Below are 13,630 nucleotides of genomic sequence, written 5' to 3' on the forward strand. Positions count from 1 at the left end.
AACAATAAATGATAAAATACTATAAACATATATAATCTATATATGTAAAAAAGTAAATAAAAAAATATATATAAATAAATAAGAATTTTTAATCTTGACATGTGTTTATTTTGTTACGAATCATATAATACAAGTAATATATACAGGACTACAGTTATTTACAAATAAATATTTGGAGTTCGACGCTGCTTATCATTTTCGGCGATAGGAACTCTTAAAATTCAGTCTATTCGTTGCATTTTATTGAGCTAGAACAGCGTGTTTATGTATTGTACTCCATCAAGAAATCTATGCAAGAGTTTGTAAAATTTTAACTAATGTCCCTATTTTTATTCGCTATTCGTATACCTTATAATGTTTAAGTTCTCATTTGTACATTTGCCTTTTCGACATTTTTTGTCTCTTGTCACACATATTTATGTAGCAGAATATTTACAAAAATACTATTAAATAATTTAATAGCATGCGTATACAATAAATGATTGACACATCTCGCAACGTATGCATTTGCACATTGTCTCTTTTGTTAACAATTTTGCCTACAGAAAGAATTACCACTCTATGGTTCAATTTAACAAATATATGTAATATCAACAACAACTCTGCATTCTAACAAATTTTGTAGCGATATTTTTCTTTTATGTAAAATTGTTCAAAAAAGACAGTACGTGCAAATTATTGTTCTACTAACTGCATCTTATTAGGTGTACAACTTTGCTTCCGCCAATTTTTTTTCGAAATTCGAGGCTTTATTGTAAAAAACTGGTTATACATTTACGATTCAAAGTATTGTCCATCGCTGGCCTGGATACTTTCTCCCATTTTCCTGGCAGCATACAAATCCCACGTCGAGAAAACTGGTCATCTTTAGAATGATCCATGAATCGATCCAATTTTTCACTTTTTCATACGAACGGAAGTGCTGGTCAGCTAGGCCGTGTGTCATTGATCGAAACAAGTGATAGTCAGAGGGAGCAATGTCCGGAGAATATGGCGGATGGGGTAGGACTTCCCATTTCAACGTTTCCAAGTATGTTTTGATGGGCTTTGCGACATAGGGTCGAGCATTGTCATGCTGCAAAATCACTTTATCGTGTCTATCGTTGTATTGCAGCCGTTCGTCTTTTAGTGCTCGTCTCCAACGCATCAATTGCTTTCGATACCGATCGCCTGTGATTGTTTCAGTCGGTTTTAGTAGCTCATAATACACTACGCCGAGCTGGTCCCACCAAATACAGAGCATGATCTTGGAGCCGGGAATATTCGGCTTAGCCGTCTACGTGGAAGCATGGCCGGGAAGCCCTTATGATTTTCTGCGCTTCGGGTTATCGTAATGAACCCATTTTTCGTCCTCAGTCACAATACGATGTAGAAATCCCTTCCGCCTTTGCCTTGCGAGCAGCTGTTCACAAGCAAACAAACGCCGTTCGACATCTCTCGGCTTCAACTCGTACGGCACCCAATTTCCTCGCTTCTAAATCATCCCCATAACTTTCAGGCATTTTGAAATGGCTTGTTAAGTCATTCCCAATGATCCTGCCAATTCTTCTTGCATTTTCGACACGAGTCTTGATCAAGTAATGCCTCCAATTCTGCATCTTCGAAAACCTTCTCTCTTCCACTGCCATGCCGATCTTCGACATCAAAATCACCGTTCTTGAAGCGTTGAAACCATTCTCGGCACGTTTTTTCACTAATAGCGGCCTTACCATACGTATTTGACAGCATTCGATGAGCCTCAGCCGCAAATTTATTCAAAATTCAAACCTCTCGCAAATGACGAGAATTTGGCTCGTAAGCTGACATTTTCAATCGAAAATAACTTTATGATGGAGACACAAATCGACTAATATTTCGATGGCGTTATGTTTACAAATGCCTAAGCTTATTGTATGATGTCTACCATCTATTTATTTCGACCACCACTTAGCGCTTACAGCCATCTATTGGAAAACGGCGGAAGCAAAGTTGTACACTAGATTCAGCTTAATCACGAAATTTACAACTTATACTTTATTCTACAAATAGGTAATTTTAAGATTTCCGAATGTTAATCATAAATTCTATCTCTTGGCTATTGCTGTAATATAATGAATAAAAAAAAATCTTTTATCATTAAATTTTTGCTAAACATAACCTAATTTAATTAGTGTGCGTCAGAAAAGTTGAGATTATATATTCGTTTGCCTTGGTGACAAAGAAACATGAGATATCTAATTCATCTTTCTGCACGCTATTGAAAATGGAAAACACTCTGCTCGCGAGAGTCGTAAGTAAAGTCCCTGAGTTCACAAAGTTAAGCGAGAAGAAGAAAGAGTTTTATCGAGTTATCTAGAGAAGTGCCTAACTTTTTTGAATCACATTTGCGTTCGCATTTGGCGTGCTCGCATTCGCGTTTTGCGCTTTTACACTCACGTTAACACTTGCGTTCTCCTGCATCAGGTTTCTCTCCTTCATCAACCCCTTCTCTGCGTCCGCCGGACACCCTTCCTCGATCTTTTTTCCATTTCTTATTTGACACTTTTTTGAATACACTATAATCCAAACAAGCACCGTCGCCGGGAGTATTAACAGAAACATTTTTTTGTGGAATGTGAGTGCTTCTTCGAGGCATTCGGATATACCCCACAATGATTTCCAGTGATTCTCACAGAATCCAGTGTCAACAACGATCGGGTAGCTACCGGGGCCGCTATCAGTGGCTACTCTGACCAAATATTTACCGCATGACAAGGAAATCTGCGCTGATTCGCTATCCGTTACCTGCAAGAATAGAATTAAGCGCGATAAAATTAAGCACGAATAATAATATTCGAATTATTTTACAAATTATTTTATAAATATCTGATTTTTATTTAATAAATTCGAATATTAATTATATAACAAGTTTTATTCGCCTAATAACGTGATTTAAATAGGTTGCTCAAGAATGTACTTACAATATTTGAAAATGTACTTAGATATTTTGTTTCTTTTATTAGGTAAAAACGGAGTTTTCTTTTTTATAAATTTTAAATATCGTAATCTTTTATTTCTTATTTCACTTTTGTTTTCTCAAAAAATAATTAGCAATTAAATTTATTTAGGATTTGTTTCTCGAAGTAATTGTAAAAAGGTCGAAACTACGTCAACTCTGATTTAAATTTATTTGTGAAATGTTTAATTACCTGGTTGCCCATAATACCGTCTCCCGTCTTCTTCTGCCAGGTAATGACAAAGGAAGGATTATTTTGTTCCTCCTTCTCAGCTCGACTCCGAAGAAGGTTCTTAAAGTATCTTGAGGTAATCTGTTCGCGTTGATTTTTTAATTGAGTTTGCCAGTCCTGCCACGTGATAGAGGCCTGGTAGAGAGGACCACCGGCTTTGAGAAACTGCAGTTTTGGCCTCCACTTTTCCCAACTATAAGAACAACAATGACGTTATCGGTAACAAAAAATTAATAAAAAAGATTAATAGATACCTTTAAAAATATAAAAAAAGAATTTTTGAAAGAATATATTGTTTTATTATAATATTAACGTTTCTTTAAAACAAATTTGTTATAAAAAATAATTATAACAGTTATAATAAACAAGACATATCTTGTTTTTTATTTTGTATATATGGATAGTGTTGGACTTATTACATGTACCAATTAAAGTCTATCCATTAATCTTTTTATTAAGCTTTGTCTCAAGTATATAAGATTGATCTTTGTTTAAATTTTTTATGTTTCTACTTAAAATAGTTCTTTTGATATCCTTTTTATGAAGAGGAACTGACGTAAAGTTTGCGTTAAAGAAAATCAAATACCTGTAGTGCTTGACCGCGCCATCGTCCATGACAACGATGATCCAGTTACCCGGTACCATTGCAGGCTGATGCTGTGCGTAGTGATAACTTTGTTCTTCCCATATTCCTTGTACATTTTTCCGCATTAATACGGCAACGTCATAGTCATTCATGTGAACAGTGCTGTTTTCTTCTGGAGCTGGTAATTTAGTTGTTTCGTATTCCTCTTCTTCCATCCTGCGTGTCTGATGAAATGTGCAAGCAGTTAGGCAACCTTGGCACTGAAAAATAAAAACATTGTAAAAATACTTTAAGAAACATTACAAAATAATAAATAAATATTAAACTATTTAATTCAACTAGAGCTTGTTTTAAAAAAATTGTTTAAACTTTAACTGAAAAAATTGTTGTAATAAATACAATCGTAAGATTAAAAAAATTATTTATGTAGTAAGTTAAAAAGCTTTTGGATTAATCGTAAGAGATTCGACATAATGCACAATATTATTTTTGTATGGCAATTATCTAAAATACTTAATATAACTGATATATTACTGATATATGGTCTGATATATTAATACTATACATAATGTAAACACGCGTTTAATCGAAATATAAAATATAATTTTCATTATTTTATATGAAATCGGAATCTTCTATTCTTCGATGATTATTATTTACATAGATAATATGTAAAATATAGTTTGTGTTATATATATTGTACATATATATTAATTTATGAAACTATATTTTACATGTCATCTATGTAAACATTATACGTAATGTGTGTAGATTTTACTCATAAACTTATTTAGTTTATATTTTTTGCGTAAACATCTAATCTTGGATTTTTTCTAGATATATCAATCAATTTTTTTTATTGACTGCTTTTTGTAATTAAATAACTTTTCATAAATTTTAACTTTTTATATAATAAATTAAAATTAAGAAATAGCAAAGCAAAAGTAAATTGTATCTTTTTTCAGTGCAAATAAAAAAAGTCGGTTTTTTGTATTATCTATGCAATTGGATCTTTTTGGAAAAAAGATAAATAGTCGTTTCCAAGGATTTCACCTTCTACTAGACTATCTTCATTGTGCGAGACCTTCCTTTCTTTCTCATAGAATTCAAAGTTACCCTCAAACGACAATCGAGATTTTCCTCGCATTTGGGCGACTAGTCCCTTTACCTCGAAGCGTAATGAAGGGCTAGGAAAATCTACCTAGGTTACCTGCACGCTTGTAAAAGGTTTAGAAATTTGAAGCCACGATCAAAGACGACGCTCTGAAATTGTGTGCAAATCTGCTTTGAGTAGATTTAAAAAAAAGATAATTGCCATACAAGTGGAGAAAAATTTTTACTATAAATGCATTATTTATATTTTTATTATAACACATTTTTAGAAAATATTAAAAGTAACATAAGAGTATGCAAGTAATATAAATACAAATTAAATAGAGAAAGAAAAAAAGAGAAAAATAAATATAGACAAAATGTAATATGTGAGTGAAAATATTAAATGTATTATATAAAATATATTACGTAAAAAAATTAAATATACTATGTAAAAATTAAATATATCTAGATGTAATAATGTTGTAATAAAATTAAAGACACAGATTAAATTATAAAAAATAAAATTAAAAGATTTAAATATGTATATGTATATTTATATATATATTAGAATAAAATTTTATATCCTTTTATTATTATTATAACTGTTTTGATATAGTATTGCTGATCATGTTTATATTTCTAATTAATTTTAAATTCAAAAGAATGAAAACTGTTTATTTACTTACATTTTGGTGAATATTATACTGCTCGCACGTATTGTTCCGTTGCTCATTCTTCAAAAGACTGAGGACTTCACAAGTATTCCAGCACTGTAAAAAAATTTAAATAAAAATTATTATTTTTAATCAAAATCTCTATTTATATTTATGATAGTAGATTTTTTAAGTGTACGTTTCTCTCTCTCTCTCTCTCTCTTTCTTTTCCTTTCTTTAAATTCTTTATTTTTTAGATTTTATACTTTAAATTCTTATGTTTCCAATTTCTCAATTTTCGAATTCTTAATTTTTTTTTTAAAAGATTAAGAAGTCTAGACAGAAGAGATTCAGAGGCAAACAAAATCCTCTCACGGCATGCATGGGATGCACGAAAAGAAAGAGGAGTTACTAAAAGGAGAAGGAAGAGAGGGGGTTTGATGCAGAAGGAAGGGCAGAATAAAAAACGTTGAATCGAGCGATTTAAGGAGGAAAGAAGAGACCAAGGAGGAGGAAAAGGACGAAACACCGCGAGAAAGGTAGAAAAGGGGGCCCAGGGAAAAGGAAGGGGAACTGAATTAGCTCCAACCTGTTCCGGGCACAACAGGCATCGTCGTTGTCGTTGTCTTCATATTTATTGGGGTACCGACTCTTGAGTGGGCTCGCCCTGTTCCTAAATTCTTTTTCCCCCCATTTTTTTTTTTCATAGTCTATCTCCGTCCCTCCCCTTTTTTCTCTCTCTTTCGATTCTCGATTACCCTTCTTCGTCGCGTACCCTCGCTAAGCCCGATTCTCCGCTTCGGAGAAGCGAAGGGCCCCGTGGTTTCTCGCTAATGACATTTCCCGAAAGCCACGCCGAGATATTCCCTCGCTCAGTACGAAAGAAATTCAAGCCCCAAACGGGGTACGTTTTCATTAATACAATATTACATTTCTATATCTAATTACATTTCTGTTTTCTTAAAATAAATATTCTAGCATTTTTTTTTTTTTTTTACAAAACTGTTGCATTTCAACAAGAACTGGTTTTCTTGATCAAATCAGATCCCCCGATCTTAGTGATTCTTTCGATCGATAATCAGGGCTGCGTTATTGAGGTTATTGTTTTAAGTCATAAAACAAAATGTGTCATTCTAATCGGAAAATCAATGACTCGTTTGTCCAACGATAGGCTCGTAAAGTAATAAATGGTCGAACGGAACACAACGGTCAGTTAGAAAATTGGTCAAAGAATAATAGGACTTAATAGCGCAGGACCCAGGAAAAAATTGAAATACGTAAAAAGATACTAAGAAATAATCATATAAACACGTAAACACATATCTCCAATAACATATTACATAGATGTATTAGAAAACACATAACATAGATATATTAGAAAAAATGTATATTTGGCTTCATATTTTTTTTATTAAAAAATTTTTTTATTTTCTTTATTTATTTTAATTTTATTTTAATCTTTAAAACGTTATGCACACATTTGTCACATTATTTATTATATTTTTATATAAATATGCTTTAAGTAAAAAATATTATTCGCATATCCTGGTTAATATGAAAAAAAAATTCTGTAAATCAAAATGTATTTCTCCTTTCTGCATTCTGCATTATGTTACGTAGAAATTTTAGCATATAATTATAATGCATTGGTAATATTTCCCATTCAAGTAAATTTCTTTCTTTTTAAAAACTATTATTCCCCCGGAATTAAAACAATCATGTTAAATTGCGAAGAAGCCCTTTCCTTTCTTCTCTTTTCTTCGATGTCATCGCTGGTGGGTGGATCGTTCTCCTTTTTCAAAGAGGTGGAGGAGGACGTGGACGAGGAGGTGACCAACTGTATGGTGTTCGTTAAGGGTTTATTCCCGCCCGTTCTGCAGGCTGTTATTCCAATACAAGATGCCCCCTCACCCCTGTATTCGTCACAGGGGCCCGCGCATAAATTTATACGTTTGGTTCCCTCGCTCTCGCGGGACACGGAATCGACGGTTCTCCCAAAATTAATGGACACCCCCTTTAGCATAAAATGAGCAACGCCCTCGCGCGCGTGTTGTTGGATCCCCTGTATCCCCTGAGTCCCCCCCTGACTGCGATTCTCATCCATATGTGCTCAAGGGGTGGCGACCACACCTGGTGATTTTCCATAGCAATCTCCCCCCCGTGAAACATCCAAAAGATTTATCGATACCCGATTTTCGGCTGCAATCGGTGCCCCTCTTGGACCGTGCACGTGTAATGCACACGAGACTACATGCGCCAACACTTTTACTTTTTTTTTAAGTGAAAATATGTTTATAATACAGAAAATGTTTAAACAAAGAAAAAAACATCTATAGCATAAAAATGAATAAAAATAAATCTAATTTAACCTAATCTCTATGCATATATAGTCCTACATGTTGCCTTTTGCGTCACAGAATAAGGTATTTGTATATATAATTAACACAAAAATGTTTTATAACAAAATAAAAAACTTTTAGGAATCTTTCTATATATATTAATTTTTTAATATTTTGTACAAATAATTTATGTTAAAGGAAAAAATGTTATCTATACAGTTTTTAGGACATAAGTTTTCAAATTTATTTTCAGTTGCGAAAAAACAATTATTACAAAATGCGAAAACGTGTATATTGATAACCTTTCTTTATTATTTCTTATTAATTTTTGCATTTTCGAGATATCTGAAGTAAAAGTATAGTAGTATACGTGCATAAATAAATTTCATAAATAAATTTGATATTAATTAAATCTGCTAATAAAACTATTATATTCAATCACTTTGTCGATAAATTGCAAAACTAATTTACGTTTTTTTTATTCTAATCTCTTGTTTTATTAGCACAATCATCTCACATAACATTGAGAGCTTGTGAATATTTAAAGTTATCTTCAAGGTATTTCGAGAACATGTTATTTAAGGGCCGATTGTTTCAGTTTATCTATCAGTCTGTCTAAATATGTCTACCTTTACTTGATAGATAAATTTACCAAGAAGTTGGAACAATTGGCCCTTAAAGATATTTTTAAGATATTGCATATAATGTCTTTTAGATTTCAAAAAATGTCTCAGATAATATTTCAAAATGTTGCATCGCTAAAAGACATTTTTGAAACTTTTTAAAAAGTGCAAGACATTTTATAAAGTTAGAAAATCAAGAAACGTAAATATCTTTTTGTTTATGTAAAATGTTGCTAATAGGAAATAAGAAGAATTATTTTCTTGAGAATTTTTGTCGGAAAGGATGGTCGTGCGCGTTGCTTTTTGCCGTGTGCTCCGAGATTTTTAAAAATTTTAGGCCATAAATAGACAATGCGATGCGTTTTTAATTACCTTATGACAGTCACTTAATTTGGTTCTATTTATCGCCCAGCAGATGCCGTTGACCATGTAACGTCGCAGGCACGTTGATTGGCATTGCGCGGTCTTGATGATCGGTCCGAGATCCAGGCCGGCGGCCACTGAGGCCAAGGTCGCGCAGAATATCAGCGCCAGAAGCCATGCGATCTTCATCCTCATCTTCGATAACAAAGAACCTTATTCCACACTTTTTTTCACCACAAAATTACTATTATTATTTCCTCCCGATTAAAACTCCGAGATATCTCGTCGTGGTCTAAGAAATTCGATCACAGATTGTGCCGGCAGGACACGAGGGCCACGGGCGTGGACTACACGAGAGAAATTTCGATGCGACTGCGGTCCTTCAGGGTTCGGGAACCTCCTTATATAACCGCGCGTCCCCCACCGCGCTGTCTCTCTCTCTCTCTCTTTCTTCTCTCTCTCTCTCTCTCTCTGGGTTTTCGTGGGTCCCCACCCTTACTAGTTGCCGTGAAGAGCATCCCTCGTAATTATACGTCGTCTTTCAGCATATGGCCTGCCCTGAGGTTTCAGTTCTGACCGAATTATTCGGCCTACATGAAATGTAGGCCAGTTTGTTGAAGGAATCGCGATGCTACGAATATTTCATAGCTAGGATTAGAATATTGTTTGTAAAATAATTTTCTTAGTTGAATAACGATTTTACGGGTGATGTTAATTCAAATAAATATATAACAAATTAGTAAACAGATATAATAAACACAAATGCAAGCTTTAACGCTTAATGTAATTGATGTAAAACTTAACAACAAGTATTTTTATGGCCCACTGATTAATGGTTTTTATGATAGTGATCGATGAACTGATTTCAAGTAGAAAACAATTAGTGATATTATTTGAAGAAATTTCTTTCATTCCTTTCCTTGAAAATAGTTTTCCTCCGACACAATGGCGATGCCAACAACATAACAAAAAACGAAAAACCATTAATTTTCTATACAACTGAGTTTTTATTCGTTTCTTTTTTGAAACTGAGAATATGTAATATACAATGTCTATGAAAACGTAGAAAGTTTTATAATTAGAAATTTGATATAAATTTATAATCCTTATATAATTGTTAGTTATTATCAAATTTCAGTTATTCTAATTACAGTTATATTTACAATTATTTTTTAACTAAATTCATAATTACATTTATAATTTTTTAATAATAATAGTTCTAAAAGATATACATTTTAAGTTATACAAAGTTAAATAATTAATGCATAACTTTATATTATATAATTAATATTAAATTCTCTACATCATAATTATAAGTCATCATAGTTATAAAGCATCATGATTTTACGTACGACGAAAAACGAAATTTAATCTCGCGAACAAAGTTAATTTCGATTTGTATCTAAATGCCGCCAAATGGTCGGTTTTATTGTGGTAGAAAAGTGGTTGGTTGAAGGTAAGATTGCGTTTTTTGGGCCATATGCCGCACGAAGATCTTGTATCGTGGACCAGAGCGTGGATAATTAGGATAGGCCTCAGAGAGTGCAGTAATTATGTGGAGATGGTAGAAATGATATATGCTGCATCATCCAGATGTATACGCGTTCAGCACAACGTTCTTTTCTTTTAAAGAAATGAAAGAATTTGTACGATTGATTTGCAATTAAAAAAAAAGTTTAATCAAAATTATTAATTATGAAGAATTTTCTATATTTACATTGAAATTGTTATTTCGGACTAATCGCAGACTTTCAATCCGATAATCGAGTACGCATAAGCAAGATCTATATTTACATAATATATACTAAAATATATCTATTTATTCAGACTTTTATTTTATTAAAGCAAGTTTGATGAAAGTATTTGCATTTGTACGGAGAACTGTTGTTTTTGATCAGTCATTTGTAAATTGCTAAAATAATATTACAAACAATAATTGTCTGAGATCTTTCTGATTTCTCAGAAGGGAACGGTCACGCTTCAACCTTGCTATCACGGTCACGAAATTTAAGCGCAATTAGGCGTTCTCCGCCTATCCGACATCCGGGGTCCTCGCGCGGGGGAGTCTTAACATAAGAAAGAGAGTGGTAGAAGAGATCCAGAGTGTGGGTCCTTGAACGGAAACGAACGCACTGGTGGATCAAATGATCGACCCACCCATCGAAGTTTGATATTACCTCGGAAATTCGTTGCGTACTCCCCTGCCCTCCGCTCAGCAGGTACACGAACTGTTCCACCCATTCTCGCAATCGGGGAAGAAGAAGAAAAAGGCACGGAGTTAGAGGGAAAGGAAACGCGCGGGGGGAGAGGGGGGGAGACGAAAAACTGTACCGCGCCGGAAGCCGTCGGGGCCCGTGCAATGTCGGGTGCCGCGCGCAGCGTCACAATGTACAGGATGTGTACAAATAAGGGTATTTGTCCGCGGCGGCTGATTGTAGGGTGAAATATACGTGACGCTAAAAACGGAGGAGGAGGAGGAGGAGGAACGAGAAGGCCGGGTTGCATCCCTCGCGCTTGTGCGCGACGGTGAAATAGAAAAGGGGCCCGAGCGATCCATTCATCTAGGCGGCGTAGTTTAGGGGTGGTGCGCATGGATCGCGAAGGCTCCTTCAATGGACGCCGAGAGTGACGTTTCATTGTGCGCCGCGCTTTTCTCACACCTGGACCAGCGCTGGCTTAGCCTCCGCTCCGTCCTCTCTTCTCGCTCGGACGTGCACAAAAATATTATCTTAGCGTGTACAGCTCCTGTGTATACAGAGCTCGAGAATAACATGTAACTTACGCGGTGATTAATCAGCTTCCTGGTTTTCTGTCAATAACAATTAGAAATGATTGATTATCGGGTCGCTTTTTACCCCCGTGCAATGTATTATTACTGTTCTATGCGTCGTAAGACGTTAACGAATCTTAACGGTTTTTAACGGACTAATGTGAAATAATGACTCGAAGTGCCAAATTTTATTAATCGCATTGATTTCTGTTGAGCTACTTTTCCTTAATCTTTGTAAACTTTGAAGTTTATATTTTTCTTTTTAGAAATAATTATTTGCGCGTTGAAAATTTCCGCAATTTAAAAAAAACTATTAAGATTGTTTTCAATTATAGAGATTATTTATAGTTGAAATTATTTTTTATTATCTTGTAAAAAATTCAGCGAACATTCAACAAAGTTGTTTAATGTTAGTAGAAGCAGTGTAAATTTTTCAATTTTAACGAGAAATTATTATATATTTAATAAATCGATTTTGAAGTTTAAACAAGTAATTATTAAAGAGATATTATATTTAAAAAACTTAGAGACGTTAATAATTAAAGAGGTAGCTTTCCGTTTTTTTCCCTAGATATTAGCAAATGATTAAGAAAAAAGATTTTATGTATAATGCAATAATTAAAAAATAATTTTAAAAATGTAAAAAAATTTCTGCAATTTTATTATTACACATCTGTATTATACTTTTTGTATTACTTGATAGTAAAAGTTTTTCATAACATTTATAGTATACATAATGTATAGGCGTAATTTTTAAATGTTTTGTTTTAATTATTAGACAAATATATTAAAAGAATATTAAAAATAAAATATTATTGAGAAGAATGTTATTAATTGAATACAAGGAAAAAAACAACATAATTAACCATAATTAACCATATTCTTTATATTTACGCCAAACAAACAATACAATATAAGTAATTACACTAATAAACAATTTTATTAAAATTTAATAATATTTTATTTCTTTGATTAGCCATATTAAATTCACTATTTTTAATTTTTATGATTTTTTTTTAGTTTTCTTTTTATATTTTAGCTATTTTGCCAAATCTTTAAAAATACAATATTTATTTCTTAAATTTATTGGAAAAAATTTAAACTTAAGAGGATTAATGTATAGAAAAATGTTTTTTACATTTTTTTTTCAAATTTTAGATTTTTTCTGTTGTTTTATTTTTTTGTTATATTTGCATATATCGTCTTTTTATTCCGCAAAATGCAATCAGTTATTTTTGTTTCTGTTTAATTATAAGGTTTCAACATTTTCGAATAAGAATTTTGGTCCGTCGTAGAAATATTTTCCTAGGACACTTTGGTAAACCAAATGACAGTCTAGATTCGTTTTATCTTTTTTTCACGGAACTTCACGAAAGGACGACTATTGCGTCTCTCTCTCTCTCTCTCTCTCCCTTTCTCTCTTTCTCTCTCTCACAAGTGTACACGAGTCCTGTTTCTTACGAACCCTGATTGTTTATCGGTTTTGTAATCCGGGGAATGCGAGGGATTTACCCAGGTCGTGCGATTTTCCATACGATTATGTCCATTTTCCGGGATTTAGTCCTATCTCGTGAGAGGCAGAACGTGTAAGACCCTCATCTTTCCTCGTCAGTCGCGTTCTCGTCTTGCTGATCGAGATTTAGATCCTATCTGTCGCTCGTATTTTACTGTAATCGTTTCCTTTTCGTACGCTTTTCGTTCTGTATCCCACAGAATCTTTATTATTCAAAATCGAGCTTCGAGCTCCGTAAAATGTAAGAAAAAAGAAAGCGTTTCGTCAGCTTATTCGTTATATTTACGCTATTTATTTTATTAATTGCATTGCATCCGTCTACATCCTTATTGTTAATTGCCTCGAATATAAAAATTATCAAAAATTTTTCAAACTTAAAATTAATATGCTGACGATTTACTTCGAGGACGATCTTACAGAATGTCATTTGCTCTATTTGTCGAATGCACCTAAAGACCGTTGGCTGACAAAGCGGAAAATTC

General features: G+C 33.3%; 1 protein-coding gene across 1 annotated transcript; it reads right to left on the bottom strand.

The window, feature by feature from the left end:
• Positions 1-85: 85 nt before the first annotated feature.
• LOC105837055 lies at positions 86-9,846 on the bottom strand. Its single transcript, XM_012681525.3, has 5 exons — positions 8,875-9,846; positions 5,574-5,657; positions 3,793-4,052; positions 3,168-3,399; positions 86-2,763 (listed from the first exon to the last, which is right to left on the bottom strand). The coding sequence occupies exons 1-5, from the start codon at positions 9,058-9,060 to the stop codon at positions 2,344-2,346; spliced, it is 1,182 nt and encodes a 393-aa protein (XP_012536979.1). The 5' UTR covers positions 9,061-9,846; the 3' UTR covers positions 86-2,343.
• Positions 9,847-13,630: the final 3,784 nt, after the last annotated feature.

Source organism: Monomorium pharaonis, chromosome 4, assembly GCF_013373865.1.
Source record: "Monomorium pharaonis isolate MP-MQ-018 chromosome 4, ASM1337386v2, whole genome shotgun sequence".
NCBI classification, from domain to species: domain Eukaryota; kingdom Metazoa; phylum Arthropoda; class Insecta; order Hymenoptera; family Formicidae; genus Monomorium; species Monomorium pharaonis.